The sequence below is a fragment of the Ochotona princeps genome, chromosome Y (genome assembly GCF_030435755.1).
Source record: "Ochotona princeps isolate mOchPri1 chromosome Y, mOchPri1.hap1, whole genome shotgun sequence".
NCBI classification, from domain to species: Eukaryota; Metazoa; Chordata; class Mammalia; order Lagomorpha; family Ochotonidae; genus Ochotona; species Ochotona princeps.
In genome coordinates, this window is record NC_080866.1 from 260,905 (window position 1) to 285,357 (window position 24,453).

A 24,453-nucleotide genomic window follows, 5' to 3' on the forward strand; every position below is an offset into this window, starting at 1 on the left:
ATATTACACTTTCCAGCTAGTTCTGTGGTCTAGTTTAACAGAACTTGCCCACCCTGTAAGGAGTTATTCCAATATCCTTCCCTGGACCCGGCGCCATTCCTTCTTCCTCACAACTCATGAAGTTCGCGCCGGCCTAGCTATCCACCAATCAGATGTAACCTGGCTTTCCACCTGAATCCCACCTCCCAATCTTCCAGCCCCCTTCCCAACCCCGCCCACTCACCAATCATCCCTAGGCATTCACCTGCAGGCGCCAATCCCCTGGGGGCCTGGCCTCAATCCCTCCCAATCCCCACCCCCTACACCTGGAAGACAAAAAGGCCCCCCCAGGTGTGGCTCCTTCTCTTACCCAGCTCTTACCCCTCTCTTCTCTCTCTCCCCTTCCCCCTTTCTCCTCCTGATTTTCACCACCTCTACCCGTTCCTGCCCTGATGGAATAAACCTCCTAAGATACCTCGTTGCGTCTGGTGTGTTTCAGCTCACGGTAAAGAACCAGGTTGTGGGAATTAGTTGCGTCTGGTGTGTTTCAGCTCACGGTAAAGAACCAGGTTGTGGGAATTAGCTGTGCGTAATAATATCGTAATAATATTGTAATAATATCGTATGAACTAGAACTCTCTCATCTTTTTAAATAACTAACATTTGGTGCCTTGACTGGTCGTTTCCCCCGGCACCTGGCTGCGTGGCCTTCGGGCCTTCGGCCATTACTGGGACCCGAGCTGTGAGAACTGTGATCTGTGTTAACTGTCTTCATCTGCGCCACCGTGACTCATCAGCAGCCGTCAGAATCCATCTCCATCCGCCCGCTGGTTTGTGAATTCATCTCCAACGGCCTGTTCCTGCTTTCGTCTTCTTCGGCCTGTTCCTGATCTCGCCTTCTCCTGCCAGTTCCAGAATTCTCTACCTCCACGTGGCCGTTCCTGAGTTCATCTGACCTGACTGTACTAGCATCTGCCTCTATCCAGCAACGACGTAGCCCAGACGCGTGCTCCCCAGTACTCCATCTCCACGTGGAGCACACGAGGTATTCCCCATCTTTCCGAATGCTAAGTTGTTGCATGCATACACTGTTATAAGTAGGGTTCCCTCTCAGCCATTGAAGTTTTGGGTGCGGCTCGGCACATTTGTGCTCCTCTAACCGGGTCTGATCTTCCACTTCTGGGAGTTTTTGGGAGACCGGTTCTGTAAACCCCGGCCGGGTGCCGTGTCTCTTAGCCGCTGGGCTGGAAGTCCCCCGACTGCCCCCTGTACCTCCGAGTCGGGCTGCTAGGCTGTTAACAACTTCAGATACAGGCGGTGTTTTGGGGCCTGGCTTGTCCCTTACGTAGGGGGTGACGACCTTCTATGAGAGCCATTTTTTTCTGATCACTGGGTCGGACCACTGGGTCGTTTTCACGGACCACCGGGTCCACTGTGGTAATCAGTCCTGAGTCTTAATCACGGGAGCTATTTTTTCATCGCCAGTTCCTCCCAACACTCCCTTGGGCTGTCTTCTAGCAAATTTAGAAACCCTTCAATTGGCTCGTTACCTAAAACGTAAAGCTCTAATACGCCTCTGTAATGTGGATTGGCCTCAATATTCCCTAGCTAACTCCTCCAGGTGGCTGGTTAATGGCACTCTGGATCCGGACATCCTCCGGAATCTAGCTTAGTGTGTGCATTAGGAAAAATGGGCGGGAGGTCTCATTCCCTCTTCACTCTCCGCTTTCTGTCTGTCTTTTCCATAGTTTTCTAGCCATGAAGTAGGAAACCCCAGTGCCCTCTTCCAGGGCTCTGGCGCCACGTGCTTTCCCCATCTCTTTTGTCATCTAAGAAACCCCCATCTTATCCTCCATCTGCAGTCAGCCCCCACCCCATCCCTCTGTCCGCCATCTTGCCTTTTCTCTCCCTTCCATCCCCCTCTGTCTAAAGGTCTCCGTTTGCTCTCTTCACTGGGTAGCAAAGATTTCCTGTTTAAAACTTTTTTTTCTGTTTTAACCTTTGGCCTAACTTACCTTTTGACTTGACCACACCCAGCCACCCTAAGGGCCTAAATTTCTCTAACTTTCCTTCCCACTCCTTAGCTTTGAGGGGTGGAGTAAGAGATAAGTGATTTAGCCTTTCTTTAAAAAAAAAAAGAGGAAAAAGAAAAAATGCAATTTGTTCTGTAACTAAATGTAATGTAACAGTTATTTATAAAATACTCTGGTATAAAGTTGTCCTAACCCACTGTTAAATTACTCCAAAGCATAAGATAAATCTATGTGTTTTACAAGACATTTCCAGGTTAAAGTATGTCGAAGGAGGTGTGAACAGGTTCCAACTGAAAACATCTTTAATTCGGGTCGCTGAGAGCAAGATGTAATTCTAAATAACTGGTAACTTTAAAACATCTAAGAGATTTTTCAAAAGCTGTTACAAAACCTGTTTTGTTTTATAATGTAAGTATGTAAGCTGGTATGCATGTACATGTTTATGTGGCAAACTATGTAGTCTGTTTTAATTGACTTATGGATGAAAATGTTAATAGCTGAGAATTGCTAAGCTAAATCTTTTAATTTTGCTTTAAATAATTCCTTGAGATTATGGCCACAGAGTAATCCTCCAGCTTCCTAAAATGCTTGAGGAATGACTTTGAGTATATTCCATTAGATTCTATGTAAAGAATAGGTGATGTATAGATAGCAGACTCTTAACTGCCCTGGACATTAGGAAAGAACTTTAGAAACTTACAAATGGGACCTGGATGTACCCTGATATCCTCTTAAAGGGGTCACTATGGTCTTTTACTTCAGAGACCAGGAGGGGATCCCATGGCAGAGCAGGATGAGAGAGGTGTGTGTTCCTAGTTCCAGTGAGACCCCCAGAGGCCTCCCAAGTGCTCTTCATTGCAGAAGCAACGGACACTTCACCAAGGATCATCACAAAGGACATCCAGGACCATGCCCCAACTACCAAGGAGGTCATTGGAGATATGACTGCCCATGAAGGCCAAGTACTTCAGGTCAGTCATTTCCCATTGGATCTCCCACGTGGGACAGGACGCAGTCCAGGAACTTGCACAGGCTCAAGGCCATCCACGGACTTCGGTGACAGCTCAGAACAGCACCGAAGAGCCCCAGGTGGTCCTCACAGTGGAAGGGAAACTGTAAGTTTCCATCTGGACACTGCCTTCTCTGTCCTAGCTAGCTTTGGCTTCTTCCCTCTCTTACAGTGACCATCAGGGTCTCTCAGGAGCCCCAGATTAGCTTAGGTGACTGACTAATCTAGAAGCTCAGAAAAGAAGTATTCCTAGGGAAAACCTGTAACTGTTCAGCCTATCTCAATGACCAGGCACCTGATAGACATGTTTGCCATCTCCCTCTTCAGTTTTTGCTAGACTTCACTGAGGTAGGATACCCTCACTGCCCTAAGGCAGATTTCATGCCTTGCTCATCATTTGCCAAGTTATTTGGGATTTCTCAGCTCATCTGTTTAAGATTCTTGTGTTCAATTGCCAGTACATGACTTGTTAGCCTATAAGTTAGTAGATTGTTTGCCTCTGCCTTAAAGTATATAAAGTTCTGTAAAATCGTGTTGGAATACTATAAACTGCTGAGTTATTGTAAATGAAAACTAGATAAAATCTTGTACCATCTACAATGTGACTAGTAGTCTTGTAACAGAATGTTTTAAGTACTGTGCTTTATGTTCCAGGCTGTGTCTTCCTGAAACTCTTAGGGCTTGCAACGATTGGTAAAGTATAATTAATTGTTAAATCTAGCACTTGCCTGGTTCCTAGCTAGATTCAAAGTTACTATAGTATTTTCAAACATCAAATGCAATAATTGTTAAGGTTACTCAAAGAGCCAGCTTGCATTTACCTGTCCTGTGATGGGTTTGTATTCTGATGCCACACACTAATCCTTTCATTTTTTTTTTTTTATTTTATTTTTTTTTTATAATCCATTTTATTGTATTGTTGTTGACAATCTTTACATAGTTAATTACAGTTAAAGGAAAAAGAAGGAAAAAAAAAGGTTTAGGGGGATAGGAAAGTGGGTAATGCTATTATGTCCATATTGTTTCCATCACGTATCTGAGGTAAAGGGGGATATTGAGGGAGAAGCCCCACCCGGTTTCCCGCCCACCCTAAGTCCCGGATGTGGGGCATGCTCTGAGATATGTGCTCGAGTGGTGTTAATAGTTCTCCAGTTATGAATTGCTGCCCATTTCGCTCGATGAGGTCGTCCACTGATTGATATGGTCCATCATAAAGTCTCCGTTTGCCCCATAATTTGCTGCCAACATATAGCTGAGATGAATGATTGTCCTGTTCTGTCTTCTGTCTTTTCTTGGTTAGAGTTCTGAGTCCAGCAGTTTGATTGGGGAGATCTCCAAAGATACTTTGAGGTATTCCCAGACTAGATTCTTATATGTTCTAGCAAGCACAGGGCCCGGCACAGTCCATCACCCCGATCAGCTGGTGGTTGCAATTGCTGGGTTGGTTCTGTTTTCAGTCCCGAGTTGCACTGGAACCAATGGGTGTTGCAGTCCAGTCTGGTTCGGCCCTTACATCAACCAGTGGGAGCTGCAGCCTAGTAGGGGCGACCCACAATAACCCCCACCAGGCCCGCCCCCTGCCCTGGTTTGCCAGTATGTATAGCAGAAGACCAGTCTGTCCCCCATCCCATTTGGCTCTGGTACGTGTCAATGGGTATTAAAGCTTAGTTCTATCTAACCAACTCAACCATCCAGCCCTCACAGATGTTGTTGAGTGCCTCTCTATCTAGCCATCCCAGCCCCCGTCCTAGTTTTCATGCCCTCCCACGGGAATAGTGACCCAAGAAGGGGGAACCCACTTTTCCCTCCCAGGTCTCTCTGTCCCGGTTTATGCACTCTTTAGGTGGTCCTGAGATTTGACTCGACAGAATTAGTCCCCAGTGCCAGCTTCTGCCAGCTGATGCTGCGGCCCTGATCTAGTCCACATGCAGCGCACAGGTGTTATAGCCTTGCTTGGTCGGGTCTGTCTCTATCCCAGCCAAAACTCTCCAGTGGGAGTAGCTGACTGGTAAGGGGACCAGCCCCTTAATCCCCCCGCCAGCTCTGCCCCTTCCTTCCTGGATCTCACGTGTGCTGGTTGGGTGCTGCATTCACATCCAGTACAGGCAGCCACGCCCTGGCATTCCATAATGTGTACTGGTTGTGTCGCATCCAAACCCAGACCATCCCACACTCTGTTCTGGCGATCGGATTTGCCAGTGGTTGACATGAATTGATTCAGCCTGGTCTGCTCCTGACCCGTGCCAAATATGTGCCCGTGGGAAACTTTCCATGGCCTATTCTGGGCTGTTTCCTATCATGCTTCTTGCGCTTACCTGCAGGGACTGTGTCCTGCCAGAGGAGTTGCCCAGGCTCCTCCATCAGAACCCCTCCCATTGCCAGATTTTGCGCTTGCCAGGGGGTTCTTGAGCCAACCCTACTCAGTTCACCTCCTGTCCTAGCAGGAACAGTGGTTTTTCCTGGCTGGCTTTCACCCCATTCTGGCTCTTGATGTTGGATGTTTCAGCCCAGCCATGGCTCGTCCATACCCACAAACAGCTCACACATGGCTCAGAAGAGGAGTGAGACCCAGCCTAGTCAGTCCCACATCTACCCTGGTTCTCCATAACACCAGATGGTGTTGGGATCTGAACCGGCCTGGTGCATCCAATCCCAGCCCACACTAGTGCCTAGGGTGACTACAACTGTTTCCTAGATAGAACGCAGCCCCCATTCCAGCACATACACTCCTTGGTGGGAGCCTCATCCCAGTTGTGGTGTCCCCTTACCTCCCAGATTGGGCCTGTTCCTAGCCGTAAATCACGCACCTTCCCCTTGGTTGCTCTGAGGACCATTAGGTGCAAGCCTCAAGTTCATTTGGGATTCCCTCATTGCCAGCATTCTGTTTCCTCCATTTTGATTGAAGGGATCCCCAAAGAGACTTTGAGGTGTTCAGAGATCAGGTTACTAGCAAGCACAGTGCTTCATGCCCCAAGCACTATGGGTTCAGGAGGGAGCCTCCCAGGCAGCAGGTCAATGAACCAAAAGTCAAAAATTCTCTGGCCGGGCGGCCAGCAGGCGGAGCCTGGCGCGAAATGGCGCGCTGGCCGCCCTGGAGCAGCTCCCCACGTGTACGTGGTAGCTACTGTGTGTTCCCAGGCTTGAGGCGAGGCCATCCCAAGGCCCCCCGGCAGGCAGCAAGGTAGCTGCCTGCCGGAAGTTCAAGTCCTTGGGCCCCAGTCCCACCCTTCCTGGCTCCTCCCCCCAGCTCAAGCCACATGGCGAGCAGTAGGGGAGGCCCAGACCCGCTACACAGACCCCCGGGACTCACCCAGAAAAGGGGTAGCCATCGAGGTTCCGGCAAATCTGGGAGCAGCTCCCCACGTGTACGTGGTAGCTACTGTGTGTTCCCAGGCTTGAGGCGAGGCCATCCCAAGGCCCCCCGGCAGGCAGCAAGGTAGCTGCCTGCCGGAAGTTCAAGTCCTTGGGCCCCAGTCCCACCCTTCCTGGCTCCTCCCCCCAGCTCAAGCCACATGGCGAGCAGTAGGGGAGGCCCAGACCCGCTACACAGACCCCCGGGACTCACCCAGAAAAGGGGTAGCCATCGAGGTTCCGGCAAATCTGGGAGCAGCTCCCCACGTGTACGTGGTAGCTACTGTGTGTTCCCAGGCTTGAGGCGAGGCCATCCCAAGGCCCCCCGGCAGGCAGCAAGGTAGCTGCCTGCCGGAAGTTCAAGTCCTTGGGCCCCAGTCCCACCCTTCCTGGCTCCTCCCCCCAGCTCAAGCCACATGGCGAGCAGTAGGGGAGGCCCAGACCCGCTACACAGACCCCCGGGACTCACCCAGAAAAGGGGTAGCCATCGAGGTTCCGGCAAATCTGGGAGCAGCTCCCCACGTGTACGTGGTAGCTACTGTGTGTTCCCAGGCTTGAGGCGAGGCCATCCCAAGGCCCCCGGCAGGCAGCAAGGTAGCTGCCTGCCGGAAGTTCCCATGGATGCTTTCTTCATTGGAGTGCCGAAGGCATGTGGTTCTTCTCCCAGTACTTGTGGGGGCGTCCATAGTTGCTTCCTTGTCTTCTCTTGGATTAGCAGCAGGGAGCCTGGGATACTCCATCACCTCAATTCGGCAGCTGTCAGAGGAGCTCAAATCGGTCCTAGATAACACTGCTCTCTCCCTAGCCTCTCTCCAGCGCCAACTTACCTCCTTGGCTCAGGTAATTTTCCAGAACAGAAGGGCCCTGGACCTTCTTACAGCAAAAAAGGCAGATACCTGCATGTTCCTCCACGAGGAATGTTGCTTTTACATGAACGAATCGTGGGTAGTTGCGAAAAATGCTAAACACCTGTTAGACATCAAAGATCGTTTTGACAGAAACTAATAGCAATCCCTGATATTCTTGGGCTCAGTTTCCTCTGATGTCTATGCTTGCCCCTCTTCTCACCCCTCTGATATTACTTGTTGTAGGTCTCGCCAAGGCCCCTTGCTTCTTCAATTTTCATCAAAAATTTATTCTCTCTCAAATGAAAAAAATCGTTAACAACACAGCTAACCAGTTTCTTTTGCAGGGTTATGAGCATCTCCCAGTCTCCCAAAGACATCTATTTTTATTGAAAGTCAGATGTACAGAGAGGAGCAGAGACAGAAAGGACGATCTTCAGTTCAATAATTCACTCCCCAGGTGACTGCAAGTGCCGGTGCTGCGCTGATCCTAAGCCAGGAGCCAGGAACCTCTTCCAGGTCTCCCACACGGGTGCAGGGTCCCAAGGCTTTGGGCCGCCCTCGACTGCCTTCCCAGGCCACAAGCAGGGAGCTGGATGGGAAGTGGGGCTGCCGGGATTAGAACCGGCGCCCATATGGGATCCTGGTATATGCAAGGTAAGGACTTTAACCACTACGCTATCGCGCCAGGCCCTAGTGCAATTTACTTCTAATTAGTTTTGACAAAATTTTATTTCAGATGGTGAAGCTAGAACCCATGGACTATAAAAATGACATACTTTGCAGCTAAAAATCTGAATTCTTTTTTTTTTTTTTTAAATCTGAATTCTTGAAGTTGGAATCCATGTTGGTGGATAGATTAACCCTGGCAACACTGCGAAAACTTGATTGATATACTAATTGTCAATTATTTCTTTTCAGCTCCAGTGAATCTGTAACTATTCTAGACTCATCTGCAGGTTTGTAATATGCTATAGAATATTAATACATTCCAAGCAAAAGCAGTTTTCCCTATAAAAATTCATACATAAATTTTTTGAATTTAAAAATTCATAATCTCTGATAAAAACATATGCATAAGCTATTTTCTTCTGGCAATATTAGTGGAATGTTTAATTTCAAGCATAATCAATACTTAATTTCCATATTTCCATCTCATCTCTGGCATCAATTGCTTATAATTTTAGCTAACATAAATTTTCTTGTCTCTTTCTATTGCGCAAAAGTTGCTATCCTGCTTTGTACTGCTTCAAATAATTTTTACCAAATAAATACTCATTATATAAAATATTTTAAAATTGAACTTAACAATGTAGTAATTTACTAATTTTGTATGATACTCCCAATACTTTCCAGATTCATGCAATAGTTATTCTTCTATTATTACCATTTCCTGGTCTAAAACAATATTACAAGATACAATTAACTGATGTAAAGCAAATAGTAGAAATCACAAACTATATAACATATGCCTATAAGGATTCTGTTTTTTAATTTTCTTTTTTCCATTTTTAAATTATATTTTTGATAATCTTTACATAGTTAATTAGGATAAAAAGGTTCAAAGGCTACAGGAAAGTTGTTGAGACTATTATTTCCACATTGTTTCCTTCATGTATTATATGAGATAAAGAGGGATTTAAAGGGAGAGGCCCTATATGCCTATAAGAATTCGTAAAAAAAAAAAAGTAGATACCAAAGTAAAACACACTATTTAACGGTCTGGCATAATGATGCTGACTTTCCAACTGGGTGCCAGTCAGTGTCCCGGCAGCTCCACTTCCCATCCAGCTCCCTGCTTGTGGCCTGGGAAAGCAGTCGAGGACGGCCCAAGGCCTTGGGACACTGCACCCGCGTGGGAGACCCGGAAGAGGCTCCTGGTTCCCGAGTTTGGATCAGTGCAGCACGGGCCGTTGCGCTCACTTGGGGAGTGAATCATCGGCCGGAAGATCTTCCTCTCTGTCTCTCCTCCTCTGTGTATATCTGACTTTATAATAAAATAAATAAATATATATATAAAAAAATTTAAAAATATTTGTTACTTTTTAAATAGCATGTTTTTGGATTATTTTTAAACATTTATTTTTATTAGAAAGGCAGATTTTTAGAGAGAAGCAGACAGAAATATCTTCCATCACATTCACTCCCCAGATGCCCACCAAGGGCAGAGCTAACTTAATCTGAAGCCAGGAACCTCTTCCAGGTCTCCCACGCGGGTGCAGGGTCCCAAGGCCTTGGGCCGTCCTCCACTGCTTTCCCAGGCCACAAGCAGGGAGCTGGATGGGAAGTGGAGCTGCCGGGAATAGAACCAGTGTCCACATGGTGTCCTAGTATGTTCAAGGAGAGGACTTTAGCCACTAGGCCACGCCGCCGGGCCCAAGTAACAAATTTTAAAATACCAACTGTATGCATGTTACATAAATGATTATAGGTTCGGTTTTAATATTTTTTAACACACTGCAGTTGGTTTTGTAAAAAGGATTTATTTATTTCAGATTTGGGTGTGAGACCAAAAAAAAGAGTTCCTCTACTTGCTCATTCAGTCCCTAGATGGGTGAAATGGTGAGGTGTGAGCCAGGCTTAAGTCAGAAGCTTGGTGCTTCCTCTAGTCTGTCATATGATTGCAAGAACCTGGGCCATCTTTCACTGCTTTTCCTAGGCCATTAGTAGAGATCTGGTGTAGAAGGACATTGTGACCCTAGAAAGTCAACCAGTACAAGATTGCTACTGATAGGATAATATTTGCATGAGAACTGAGTGGATATCATTTGTGTAACTGATTGGACATCATTTCTATGAGAACAACTGAGTGGATAGCATGTGAATGAAAGCACTTGGTGGGATATACAAAACAGAAGAGCTCCAGACAAGGGTATAGAAACAATTGATGGGTTCCTTAGACAAGCTCAATACCTCCTCCTTTATCCTATGTGACCCTTGGTATATAAGAAGTCTGGTGGCCACTAATAATGCGGTAGCTATTGACCAGCAGTCTGCAGTCCACATGTGTTACTATAGGCTCCGTGTACCAAGTAATTGATGATGGACAGCTAGTGGTCTGGATCAGAAGCAGAAGAGAAGCTAGCACAGGAACTGGTGCCCATATAGGAAGATGGTATTATAGGAGATAAATTACTTATTAATTCCACAATGTCAACCTCTAAACACTGCTATGTTGAAACCTTAATTGCATATTCAGGTTTTTCCTTTGTTTACTGTAATGTCTAACGGAGAGCAGAATATGAAAATATTTACATATTTTCCTAACATAAATGTATGCTGAGATCATATTGCAAAAAAGTAAGGACATCAGATGAGCTGGACAGTAAATTTTATGCCATTATTTTCAAACGGAATTTTATTGTAGACCAATGCTGGAATATGTTTACAGGACTGTAAGCAGGACAATTTAAATACAAAAAAAAATTAGTAATGATTTCTCATATATCAGAATGTATAGGCTAAAGATTATTTATAAATTACTAAATATTTTCTACTGTAATTAATTGTAAAACATATTTAACACTATATAATTAAATACTTACGCAAAGCCAATGTATGCTAGTTTTCTTTCAAATGTAAAATAAAAACATTAAATGCAAGGAAAAACTAACAATAGATAAGAAATTGCAGTAGGAATTTTAAAAAGTATGGAAATAAAATTGTAATCTACTATTCCATATATATTAATACATAATATCACATAGGAATATGTTAATACAAAATTTTAATATAATATATAACATGAATAATTTATAATTACAATATAATATATATTATATATATTAATATAAACCATTAAAAAGAGCTAAAAAGGTGAGAATATTTTTGGCCCCTGACAGTTACTTTCAAGAAACTGAGAAACTAAAATAATATTGATAACAAGGAGTACCTACCTGTGAGTCTGCCAGGAATCTTCAATCAGTAAAATTTGCAGAAGTAGATCCAAACAGGGCCAAAGCTCACATGTATATGAATATGTAACCTAAAAATAGGTAAAACATTAATTTACTTACTGGAAGAAATACTGAAAAAAAAAAAAAGACTTATAAATGTTTATTTTACTTTAACCTGCCAGAGAAGTTCACTGAGGACAGTAGATGAGAACTGAGGATTCTCCCAGCAGCAAAAACAAAGTAATTTGATGGTCTCCTCAGAATTACTACAGTCTTCAATAATTTTCTTTACATAACTCGTTCTCACAAATAAAATGTCTGCCACATTTTGCTGAATTGGCATTATGGGTTGTGATAAATTAGCGTCGCCAAAAGGATTAGGAAGAGGAGGATTACCTACAACAGATTTTTCATCAATGAAATGCCAATACATATTCGTCCCAATGCTATTTGAAATTATATTTCCTTAATACAATAAAAATTTACTAAATCACTAGATATTCTAAGATGATAAAATGCAAAATATAAATACTAAAACTGGAGACAACATATAAAAATGTTTATAATAATATTTATTTTATGTTAAGATGAAATATTCTAGATTTTATAAAATATTTTGGTTTTTTCATTTTAATGTCTTTAGAATTACTATGGGTAAGGTATTATATGACTCTCATTACTGAAAAATTAGAAACATGAAACATTCTACTTTACCGTTGATTCAAGATTGCATTCTTGATGAAACACTGCAGCAACGGATTAACTGAGACACCACTGAATATAACTTGCCTAATTCAGCATACTGATACTTGATTGGAGGACCTGGCCCTTCATCTAAAGAAACAAGCATAAAAGTAGCAGGTACACTCAACTTCAAAAGCTGTGTCTTTTCTGCCAGGCCTGTAAGGAGAAGAAAGTATAAATTTGGAATAGTGCATAAAAATACCAGGTGCACTCAACTTCAGATGGTCTTTTCTGCCATGCCTATAAAAAGAATGGAGAAAAGAAGGGCAAGAAGGTTAAGAAAGAATAGTGCTATGCAATTAGCAAAGTTGCATTCATTTTTTTTAAAAAGATTTATTTTTATTACAAAGTCAGATATACAGAGAGGCGGAGAGACAGAGAGGAAGATCTTCCGTCCGACGACTCACTCCCCAAGTGAGCCGCAACGGGCCGGTGCTGCGCCGATCCGATGCCAGGAGCCAGGAACCTCTTCCAGGTCTCCCACGCGGGTGCAGGGTCCCAAGGCTTTGGGCCGTCCTCGACTGCTTTCCCAGGACACAGGCAGGGAGAGGGATGGGAAGTGGAGCTGCCGGGATTAGAACCAGTGTCCACATGGTGTCCTAGTACGTTCAAGGCAAGGACTTTAGCCGCTAGGCCACGCCGCCGGGCCCCTCCACTGTACTTTTAATTTGTGCCACTGTATTCTTCATTTCTGATATAGCAGCTTTCGTCTGACTCATTTCCTGTGTGACAAATTCCTTGAATTTCTTGAACTCATGTATTATGTGCTTCTCATTGTTGATAAGAAGCTTTATAATAAGTGTTTTGAATTCTGTATCCCCCATTTTGTCAATGTCTTCCGCGGTTAACTCTGAGGTTGGCATAGGGTTTTGCTCCTTTACAGGGGAGTTTTCAGTAATATTCATTGTGCCTCTGTCTCTTCTTTTGCTGTTGGTCTTTGTACTTCTGGTTAGCAGAGTCTTCTCCCTGGGGCAGGTTTCTGAGCTGTGTCACCCACAGGTCTGCAGTTTGATTTTACTTACTGCAGTTGGTACACAACTGTTTGCTTGCAGCCTATTGTGCCACAACCTCCAACGAGTTCCAGGTCTGGGTTCTTATGTCAGATTTCCACCGTGGTCTCCACAGCCCCAGCTCTTGGCTCACCACTCTCCACCTCCTGTGATACCGTGCTGAGGCTGCACCGTTGTCTCTGCAACCTTTCTCCCACTTCCAGTTGGAGCAGGTCCCAGGATTAGGGAGACACCAGGTGTCGTATATAGCTAGGTTGTTGGTGGTGCTGATCTTGCCGGAACCTGTTGGACGTTAGGTCTGGGTGCCACACGGACCTATTTTGACCCCTATGAAGCCAAGGTCGATATTACTTTCCTGCAATTCACGGAACTCAGTGAGTTCTTGCGAGCTCAGCACGTTTGCAGTTCACTGTTGTCCCCTGCAGTCCTTAAGCTTTTGCCACAGTGTACAAAATGGTGCCTGACGTACCACTACTCGAGTTGTTGATCTGCTGGCCATCAGGTGTGTGGGCTACCCAGACCTGTCTTGGGTGGAACCCGTAGAATGCCACGCTGATGCAGTTCATTGAGTCAAAAGTGAGTTCACTCCCAGCTCAGCGTATGCTCAGTCCTTTCCCTTGCATTTGCCTCCTTAAGCCAAAAGGCTCCCAGTTCGGCTCTAGGGGGCTGACTGGGCTGTGAAATCCACCCTGTTCTCGCACTGCCCGTCTGGGATCTGCTGCTCTGTCTCTGCTCCTGGTCAAATCAAACAGACCAGCAGGACGGGCAGTTCTTTGTCTGGGTTCACCTCCTAAGCTCCCAGTGAAAGTCCCTGGTTGCTGGTGGAGCTCCGGCTGCTGGTGGAGTTCAGATCGCCGTTAGCTGAATGCCGCTGGGGTATCAGTCACTGCAACACCACACCGTTGTGTCCGCTGCTTTCCTGTGTCTGTCAGTCTCCAGGTACCCTTCTGCTGTTGTTCTGTCCTCTCCTATTTCCTGGAATGTGCCCTCTGCTTCATCCTGATTAAATGTTTCTCTGTCCATTTAAACGTGTCCTTACCCTATTCTACCACCTTGATTCTCCTTTTTTACTTTTTTAAGGTTTATTTCATTTTTATATCTATTGAAGCCAGAGCCCACAGCCTCCCATGCATGTGGGTGAATGGTCCCACAGCTTTGGGCTATTCTCCCAGTTCTTTCCCAAGCTGCAACGAGGGAGCTGGATGGTATGTGGGGCCTCCAGGATTAGAACTGGTGTCTCCAACTGTCCCAGAGCCTATGAAACTGTCACATAATGCATAATAATTAATAAAAAAAAGTCAAAAAAAAAAAAAAGAATTGGTGTCGATATGGGATCCTGGCACATGCAAGGCGAGGAGTTTATCCTTTAGGCTACTGTGATAGGCCCCTAAAAGATCTTTCTTAATTTGATGTCACAACTCATTTTCTCATGTAGTTTGTCATTCTTTTAACTGAGGCTGTTAAGGTTTGATTTGTAGTTCTTTGTAGCTAAACATTCCTTTTTCATTACATAAATATTAACATCTATGGTTGTAGGGTGCTGACATATTAGCACCATTACATAAAAGTATTACAAGCAAATGCATTGTTTTACCTTTCTAAAATCCAAAAAATCCTGAAACCTGATATTACTCTCAGTTACAGTCATGCTGAAGAGAAATGTTAGAAATGAAAAAGGAGAAACTGTAGAATTTTTTTTCTGGGAAAAGATGAGCATATTAATAGTTGATTACCAAATTTACATGGGAAACTTCATAAAAATGTGTATGGTAATTTTTAATTTAAAAATATTTACTTTTTGTTATTGAAAGTCAGATTTGCAGAGAGAAAGATCTGTCATTGGTTAATTTATTCCCCAAGTGGCTGCAACAGCTGAAGCTGAGCTGATCTGAAGCCAGGAGCCAGGAGCTCTTCTGGGTCTCCCATGCAGGCGCAGGGTCCCAAGGCTTTGGGCCATCCTCCACTGCTTTCCCAGGCCACAAGCAGGGAGCTGGATGGGAAGTGGAGCAGCTGGGAGATGAATGGCTCCCATATGGAATCCCGGCATGCAAGGTGAAGATTTAGCCACTAGGCTATTGCTCTGGACCCTTTATGCTTTTTGAAAAGTTTGCACAAAACTGCCAAATGTCTGAATCAATTAAGCCTGTGTTCATTATTGAGACCTTAGATGAAAAGGCAGCAAATTAGCATTTTTGCATAATTGACGTGACACGTTTCACAAAATGTGAAGTTTTATTTCCTTTGCAAAATAAACCACTGAAATCACTTATATATCCATCAAATGGTATTCCATTTCTTTAAGAAAAAGTGACTTCATGTTTTATACAAGACTTTGAATCTCTGCAGTCTAGGCAGCAGTAAGCAAAATTTTAAACACTATCAAAACACAAAATGGCATTAGCATATTTTAGGAACACATGATGAAGTCTCTTTGGAAAAGATTTTAACAAGTAATGTGAGAAATATTGGATTGCTCTAAGAAGGATCTGTTGACAGTACTGAAAATTATATCATGTTTATTACACATTTTTAAGAGCAAAGTTTTGCAAATGTTATCCATGTACATTAACATTAAGATTTAGATGCACAGTAATTTTTAATTTATTAGTACTATTAATTTCATAATTATTGATGATTAATTGATCATTAATACATAACAGTATTAATAATTTAAGTTCAGTTTCTTTAAAAATACCTTTACAAATAAATTCTGAAACTGGTCAGAACCATAATTATTTGAGATACTTTTAGTAAGTAGCACTGAGGAAATAAAAACCTGAATGAGAAACAGAGTTTTACTTTAAATATTGTCAGAAAAAAATATAGCTATTTAAATTACAGTTCAAGATGAGAAGCAGCACTAAAAAGTTAAAACAAAAAATTTTTAGTATGCTTTAATATGACTATGGAATATGTTTCAATTTTAGAGCAAATTATCTCATCACCTGATCACACTGGTTTCCATCATTTAATTTATAACTATAAATTAACAGAATTATGTAATTCCTTACCTAGATTGGCATACATCACAAACAAATTGAAATACTGCTGTAAATGATGTCCATTTTCTGAAACTTCCCTTCTTAGGAGATTTAGTACTGCTCTTAGTAAATGATCACTCAAACTCAAGTTACAACATTCCTGTAGGAGTAAAATATTCATTATTTTGCTAACAATACCAAACAGAAACAGCGTAATTCTTTTTACACAAAAAAGTCTTAGGGCACCAGTATTGTGGTTCAAATAGCTAATCTTCCATCTTGCAGTGTTGTAATCCCATAAGGACACTAGTCCATGTTCCAGCTATTCCATTTCCCATCCAGCTTCCCTGCTTGTGGCCTGAAAGAGCAGTGGTTGATGGGTCAGTCGTGGAACCCTGCACCTGTGTGTGAGACCTGAAAGAGGAAGCTTCTAGCTCCTGGTTTTGGATCAGTTCAGCTCTGGTCATTGTGGCCACTTGGGGAGTGAACCCTCAGAAGGAAGATCTGTTTTTCCATCTTTCCTCCATCTGTAAATCTAACTTTCCAAGAAAAATAAATAAATTTTTATAAAATATATTTTAAAATTCTTTTATTGTGCTTATCAAAATGGCAAGAAACAAGTGCTTTTTCTTTTTAAAAGAGAACAAGGAATTGTGACAAACTTCATTGTATATCCTTGCAGCTATTGCAACTGTAAAAATCTACAAGATTCTCTGTATTAAAGTTATTCAACAAAGGGTTAAAGTTAAGCTTCAATACATTAAAATCAAGGAAAAAAATCTACTTAGGTATAAGGTGAAGTATCAAATTACCTATAATAAAGTACACATTTTCATACGGATTTTAATGGTACAAGACCATATGTTAGTTTATCCGAACTTGTAAAATACAAAATTTATTTCTAGATATTTAATATCTAATAGGAAACTACATAATTACCTGACTACAAGGTCCTGGAGATGCAAAGGTCGAAGGACAATAACCATCTTGCAAGGAAAAATGTGCAATAAATACTATAAGCTTTGCAAACGTGCTCCTGACTTCTGCACTAGGGCACTCCAAAAGATATTCAGAGAAACGATTTGACACACTGAAAAGTATGTTATGCACAAACCAAAAACGTACATTCTTGCTGTGACGGAGGAGAATGCACAGGACATTACACCTGCAACAGAAATACTAATTCAATATCACTTTGTATCAATCTACTGGTTTTCATTACTTTAGGGAATAGACATTTCAAGACAAACAATAAGGATGTCCTAACAATGAAGGCTTATGATTGCTTCTAGCAGAAATATCTAATGAATGACAAGCCCTCTGTTTCAGTAACAAAATGAGTGAAATGAGAATATGTAAGCTGCCTGTGAAACTTTTGGTAATTTTTTCAAAGTAGAGTAACATCTCCAAATATAAATAAGACTTAGCTGTTAAGCCAAGATATGTAATATGTCATCTGAATTCAGTTAACAGTAACTTATGGCATATCATTGTAACAAATTTTTAACTTTTAAATCTCATATGAATTTACTAAAAGCTAATACTTTCACAAAGTTAGATGTCTAAATTTGGTCATGTTGAATTTAGTAGTTTGATTGTAGCAGGATTTTTGTGTTTAATACTAATATGAGCATTTAACTGGATTTCTGAAATTTAAAATGATAGAAAAACAAATCATGTTGTATAATAAACCGTCAAAACTAACTATAAAGACAACACAAATCAAATCCAGAGCCATGTACCAGTCACTGGCAGGTCCTCGGACAATCTTCTTGGTGTGAAATCCAGTGGTAAACAGGAATCTAGCGGCAAGCTGAATGCTAATCATAGTGATTTCTTCTGCTTCAGGTAACAGGTGATCTTGTCCTTTGAAAGAGAAGTACCAACATAATTTATTTTCAAATTTCCTATCAAATAAAATCTGGGATAGTGTTATGGCACAGCAGATAAAGCTGCTACTTCCAATACTGTCAGCCCATGTTGCAGTGCCAGTTTCAATTTCTGAACCAACTTCCTGCTTATACACCCGGGAATAGAGCGGAAGATGACTGAAGTGTTTGGACTGGCCCAGGTCTGGTTGTTGCAACCGTTTTTTAGAAAGATCTGCTTCACAAACCCTTTAAGTAAATAAGAATCCAGTAAATCTTTAGTTAGTTCAAAGTAAGCATAGTGGATATATGTGTGTGTGTATATTTATGTAAACTTTACTTATTCTTACTGGAAAGTCAGGTTTACAGAGAAGGCGAGACATAGTGAAAGGTCTTCTGTCCGAGTGGCTGCAACAGCTGAGGTGAGCCAATTCGAAGCCAGGAGCTTCTTCTAGGTCCTCCAAGTGGGTTCAGGGTTTGGACTTTCCCAGTCCAGTTTGGACTGTCCTTGACTGCTTTCGCAGGCTACAGCAGGGAGCTGGATGGGAAGTAGAGCAGCTGGGACACAAACTGGCACCCATATGGGATTTTGCCACTTGTGAGGTAAGGAGTTAGCCACCAGGCTACCACACTGGGCTCGCACAGTGAATATTAACAACCTACTAAGTCAGCTATAAAATGGAAGCTTTTATTGAAAAAAATACAACAAATCAAAGCTCTTCTATCTAAGTATTAAGGCTGCTGTTCAAATGAACAAATGCCTTAAATTGTTTACTTTAAAGCAATTAGAACCGGGCCCGGCGGCGTGGCCTAGCAGCTAAAGTCCTCACCTTGAACGTGCCAGGATCCCATATGGGCGCCGGTTCTAATCCCGGCAGCTCCACTTCCCATCCAGCTCCCTGCTTGTGGCCTGGGAAAGCAGTCGAGGACGGCCCAATGCTTTGGGACCCTGTACCCGTGTGGGAGACCCGGAAGAGATTCCTGGCTCCCAGCTTTCGATCAGCGCAGCACTGGCCGTTGCGGCTCACTTGGGGAGTGAATCATCGGACGGAAGATCTTCCTCTCTGTCTCTCCTCCTCTCTGTATATCTGACTTTGTAATAAAATAAATAAATCTTTAAAAAAAAAAACCAATTAGAACCAGGAGCAGGCTGCTAGCCCAGAACAGTGAAAAAAAAGTGGTGACTCATTACACGAACCTTGAATCATAATTCAACAAAAAGATGCAAATTGAAGAAACAGCTGTAAAACAGATTTTGATATCTACTCAGAACCTACATGTAAAACAATACTTTATCAATAAGCAAATTCCAGAAACTCACCTGGACCAGGATTTAAGTAAACACTGTTACATGTAAGCAGCTTTTTCACAAACTGAAAATACTCTAAACTATATTGCATTTGATTATGCATGAACTGCACATTTTGCTTCCGTACATTCCTCTCAATAGCTGGCGACATAATTATCTGATGGGGTCTTGTAATAGTCAGATGTGATATATATCTTATCATCTCTGTATCTTCACCTATTGTGTCCATTCTTTCATAAAAAAGTATATATGCATTCCACCATCTTTTCTGTCTCCTATATGACATACATTTCATCATATGATCAGGTGCTTCTCCCATGTATTCTCCACCAAAACACTGACTTTTCATTTCTTCATCATCATCCATTTTGCATTCCGTTACATCTCCATCATCAAATTTATACCAGTGTTCTTTCTGCATGTCTTTATTATTTCTTTGAATGATGTATGAATAATAATGTCCACCACTTGCTTGACCACTGTGTACCAGCACACCCACCAGTCTGTATTTTGTGCTTCTTACTGTCTGATTTTCAAACTGCTCATTCTGTTTAATCAACTGACTCTCTGGACTCATATTATCTCCTTCTAGTTTTGCAACACCTGCAACTGTGTAAGGTTCCATGTCTAGCTCACGTGGAAATTCAAAATAATCATTGAATTTGATTGCGCATTGTTTTTCCCAATCATAGTCAAATCTTTTCAGTTGGATAGCAAGCACAGCAGGTAATTTTTTAATTAGCAAGCGCTTTACTGTGTCAACCTGTAGTAGGCAAAATGCACATGCATGTTATCTTGTAATCCAAATAAAATTTAAAAAATATAATGTTTTCAACCAATTTAGATTCACTTAAAGCTTAATAACAGCACTACAGTAATTTCATTGTAACAGACTTTTTTTTTTTTTTTTTTTTTTTTTTTTTTTTTAAAGATTTATTTTATTTTTTATTACAAAGTCAGATATACTGAGAGGAGGAGAGACAGAGAGGAAGTGGAGCTGCCGGGATTAGAACCAGCGGCCATATGGGATCAAGGCAAGGACCTTAGCCACCAGGCCACGCCGCCAAGCCCCATTGTAACAGACTTTTAAACAATGGTTAGCAAGACCAAAACAAAATCTCGGTGGATAGAACCAATAGACATTGAGAGTGTGACATCATCCTTGGATTGGTGAAATCGGCAGCATTTCAGAACTATCTAAACCACTTGGACAGAACCCTCGGAATATGTGCACATTGAAACTCTGGGTTGATATGAGGTGGCAGTTTCTCATCCCTGGGTACTGGGTACTGGAACATTGCAGAGTTGTAAGTGGTATTTCCCATTGTTTCTCCCCTTACTCCAGGAACAAAAAGAACAAATAGAAAATTGGGAAGCAATGAATTTCCACAAGTTCCCCTAAACTCTGATCCTTCCCACCACGATCAACCATGTAATCATTATTAAAAAAAAATGGTTACCAAAATTAGAACCACACAAGTAGCCTTTCATTTTTGCAAATTGCAACAACCAGTTTTATACACAGAGAGCGCTATTGAATGTTTGGGTCCATTTGGCCCCCAAAATCCTGAATGTCATTTTATTTGATGTTTACTTTCTTTTTTATTAATTATTTTGCATTGTGTGACAGTTTCATAGGCTCTGGGAATCCCCCCACCCCTCCCCCTCCCCTCCCCCGGTGGATTCCTCCTATTGATGCAGTATTACAGTTCAAATTCAATCAAGATTCTTTCCTTGCAAACATATATTAAGCATGGAGTCCAGCTACTTATTGTCCGGATGGGTTGAACAGTTTCTTGGGGAGACCATTTCTGGTCCAAAGTCAGAGCTGGTAGAATATCATCCCAGTCTACTTTTTTTTTTAAATTATTCACTTAAAAGGCAGAGTTACAGAAAAGGGAAAGAAAAGAGGGAAACAAAATTTCCATCCACAGGTTGACTCAATGTTCAGGCTAGGAAAAGCCAAAGTCCACGGGTGGATATTCCACTTGGGTTTCCCGCATGAGTGCAGGGGCACAATGATTGGGATAATTTTCTACTCTTTCCTGGCACTTTACCAGTAGCTAAATTTGAATGGGAACAGCCTGGCTTGAGCAGGCATCCTTACGTGATGCTGGAGTCATGGGCAAGGCACCAGCTTAACAACAATAGCTCTTTCAAGCTCAGCTGAGATTCCCCCATTGCAAGCATAAACCAAACACAGAGTCCAGCATCTTATTGTCCAATCAAGTTCAACGGTTTCTTAGGTATACCCTCTCTGGTCTGAAGACAGAGCCAGCAGAGTATCATCCCGATCAATTAAAAGCTCCAACATACCATCAGCAAAAATTCACATTATTATGGAATTAATTGACATAGTAATGAGTAACCAATATGTTAAAAGTAAATGCGGGTTCCCAGCCACCTTCTGTGACCACCTCACCTATACTTCAATTTTAGTTTATACACAACATATAACATTCAAAACATAACATGTTATACATAACATCATATCATCTTAAATCAAGGCAAACATGTGGTATTTAACCTTTTGGGATTGGCTCATTTCCCTTAGCATTATGGTTTCCAGTTTGGCCCATTTGGCCACAAAGAACTGCATTTTGTTTTTTTTAATAGCTGAGTAGTATTCCATGGAGTAGATGAACCATAGCTTTCTTATCCAATCCTCTGCTGATGGGTGTGGGGAGGGGTGGGGGTATCCCAGTAGCTATGAAACTGTGTCACATAATACCATGTAATTAAATAAAATAAAAAAATAAATATATCTTGACAAAACAAAACAAAACAAAACAAAAGAACAATAGCTCTTTGATATGTAACTTTATACATAAATAGAACTGGCTGTAAGTAAACTGAAAAAATTTAAGCCTTTTAATAAGAAGGCTAACATTTGTGTCAGATACTAGGTAATTACAGTAGGTGCTGAATCTATATTAATCTTCAACGTCCTGTGATAAACACTAGCTCCTACTTTAATTTAAAAGATATAAATTAAGAGTGTCAGAAAAATCTGCAGAGCCTTATGTGGCAGTCACTAAGCCTTCCACATGCCAATATAGCAAGTGTTTAGGTTAAAAAGTAAAAGCAACTTGGAGAGTAGTGAACCAAGAAAGTTTATTTATATTGTATACTGACTTCAAACCCTTGCAGTTTGTTCACCTCACAAACTAAATGCCCAGAGATAATATAAAATTAGTTGACTGCTTAAAAATCAACCTACAACAATATATAATTAGCAAACTTCTTAGATTTTAAGTGTGATACTCATTCATAAAAAATTAGGAAGAATGCTTTCAATAGTGTTTCCAATTTTAGAAGTGAGGTAGCAATTTATTTTAGAGCAAAGATGCAAACTTTACAAACCCCAGCAGTATACTTATTTCCTGACAAATCATTAAACAAATCACTAAACTAAGCCAGTTGTTAGGTTGACTATCCTTTTGGTTATCATTACAATAAAGTAGAGACAACTCAGATAGTAATTTTGAGAGGAGCATGAACTAGTTTGCTGCTTTCTAGTGCTATTAAGTGATTATTTTTTTAAAACCTAAAATGCATGAGGCCAGTACAATGATTCGTTGGCTAATCCTCCCCTAGTAAAGCACCAGCACCCCATATAATCTCTGGTTCTAATCGGCAGCTCCACTTCCCATCCAGCTCCCTGCTTGTGGCCTGGGAAAGCAGTGGAGGACGGCCCAAAGCCTTGGGACCCTGCACCCGTGTGGGAGACCTGGAAGAGGCTCCTGGTTCCTGTCTTTGGATCGGCTCAGCTCTGGACATTGTGGCCACCTAGGGAGTGAACGAGGGAATGGAACATGTTTGTCTTTCCTTCTCTCTCTAAATATGCCTGTCAAATAAAAATAAATCTTTAAGAAAAATACCCCTGTTTAACACATACCTTTTTATCACATTTTTCACAACAATATGCATTTGCACCTTCTAATAAATCTCCTTTGATATACTGCTCCAAAGAATCCAGAAGATTTTGGTGATTCCTGATGTCTACATTCAAAGTCGTAAAAGATTCTTCACACTCGTATCTTAAAGAAATTATTTAAGATACAATTAAAAGTTTATTCTTAAGGCTTCTGTATGTTGCCTTTAGTTGTGAATGTGATAAAAATGTATATTTTCAGCATTTATTATGTTTTTAATGCAAGAATGATTTAGGGTTCTTTATTTTGATTATATATATATTTGCTTACTAATATATATAATTTCTGATGACATATGCTATAAATTAGTAAATGAAAAGAAGAGCTTACAATTCTTAAACCATCAAATCTATTCAACCTTTTTCTTGCATATTTTTGCATATTTGGCGAAATGCTGTCAGATGTGAAGCATTAGTGGAATACTAATAGGAAAAACCTTACACATAAAAACTAAGTCAAGAAAAACCATATAAATAAATTCACTTACATATTACATATTCAGCCAGCTGGAATGAAATCATAAACTAACTCACAAAGGAAAAAAAAGATATCTTAAAGAAAATATATCAGTTAAAGACTATAGGAAAATATATTCTAAACAGTAATGAACTGTAACAGGTATGGAACTCAAGTAATCTTCCTATTACCTAATGATACAAGTGCTTCTGAGATCTCTGGGTAAATTTTACTTAGTATAATAAACCATTACTTTTCAAAAGAGACCAAAGCATAAGCAACTTGGTGATCAAAAAATGCCAAACGCTTTTTACTGTATACTACTTGATGAAAAAAAGGTTTTTAGACAGGCCCAAAGCAGGCTAAAATAAGCGAATAATAAGTATCTTTCTTTAGTTAAGAATGAATGGGTAGAAAAGCACTGTGGCATAAGGCTGCCTACAGTGCCCACAACCCATAATGACACTGGTTTTGAACTTCCTATCCAGTTCCCTGCTAAAGGCCTGGTAAAACAGGAGGGTGGTCTAAGTCCTTGAGACCCTCTTACCCATATGGGAGACCTGGAACAATTTCCAGAGTCCTGACTTCAAACCAGCCTATCTCTGATTGTTACAGCCATTTAGTGTCGGCAAAGCGCGCGTCACCGTGTACCCCAAGTCGAGCGGAGGGACTAGGGTTACAAAGAAGACAACACGCACTTGGTCACTTGTGCAAAGAGAATGACGCTTTATTGAACTCTAGCCTGCCTTTTATATTCTCTGGTTCCTCCCAGTATTTTTCCAAAGCTCAAGCAACTCCTAAGACCCCTCCGTCCCCTGGGGGCATCTGGAAAAAGGGGAAGAAGGGAAGCAGGAACCTGTGGTCAAGCCAGGGCTAAATGTATCAGGCCAAGATTGCGCATGCTGTTACCCCTTAGAAACAAGCTAAGCAGTGGTGTTAACACTTGGGAGACTGGCCCCTACAATTTAAGGTGAAAAGATCTCTCTGTATGTCTCTTTCTTTCTGAAAATATTTCAAATACATAAAACAATAATAAA

At 41.6% G+C, this 24,453-nt stretch overlaps 1 protein-coding gene across 1 annotated transcript in view; it reads right to left on the reverse strand.

Annotated features, from left to right (window-relative positions):
* Positions 1-772: 772 nt before the first annotated feature.
* The window catches only part of LOC131478683 (probable ubiquitin carboxyl-terminal hydrolase FAF-X), a 148,310-nt gene continuing 124,629 nt past the window's right edge, over positions 773-24,453 (reverse strand). The window contains 9 exon segments of the mRNA XM_058659269.1: positions 773-1,319; positions 11,114-11,202; positions 11,289-11,509; positions 11,828-12,013; positions 15,879-16,008; positions 16,788-17,013; positions 17,591-17,714; positions 19,038-19,788; positions 22,924-23,065. Coding sequence (XP_058515252.1) covers positions 773-1,319; positions 11,114-11,202; positions 11,289-11,509; positions 11,828-12,013; positions 15,879-16,008; positions 16,788-17,013; positions 17,591-17,714; positions 19,038-19,788; positions 22,924-23,065 — 2,416 coding nt within the window.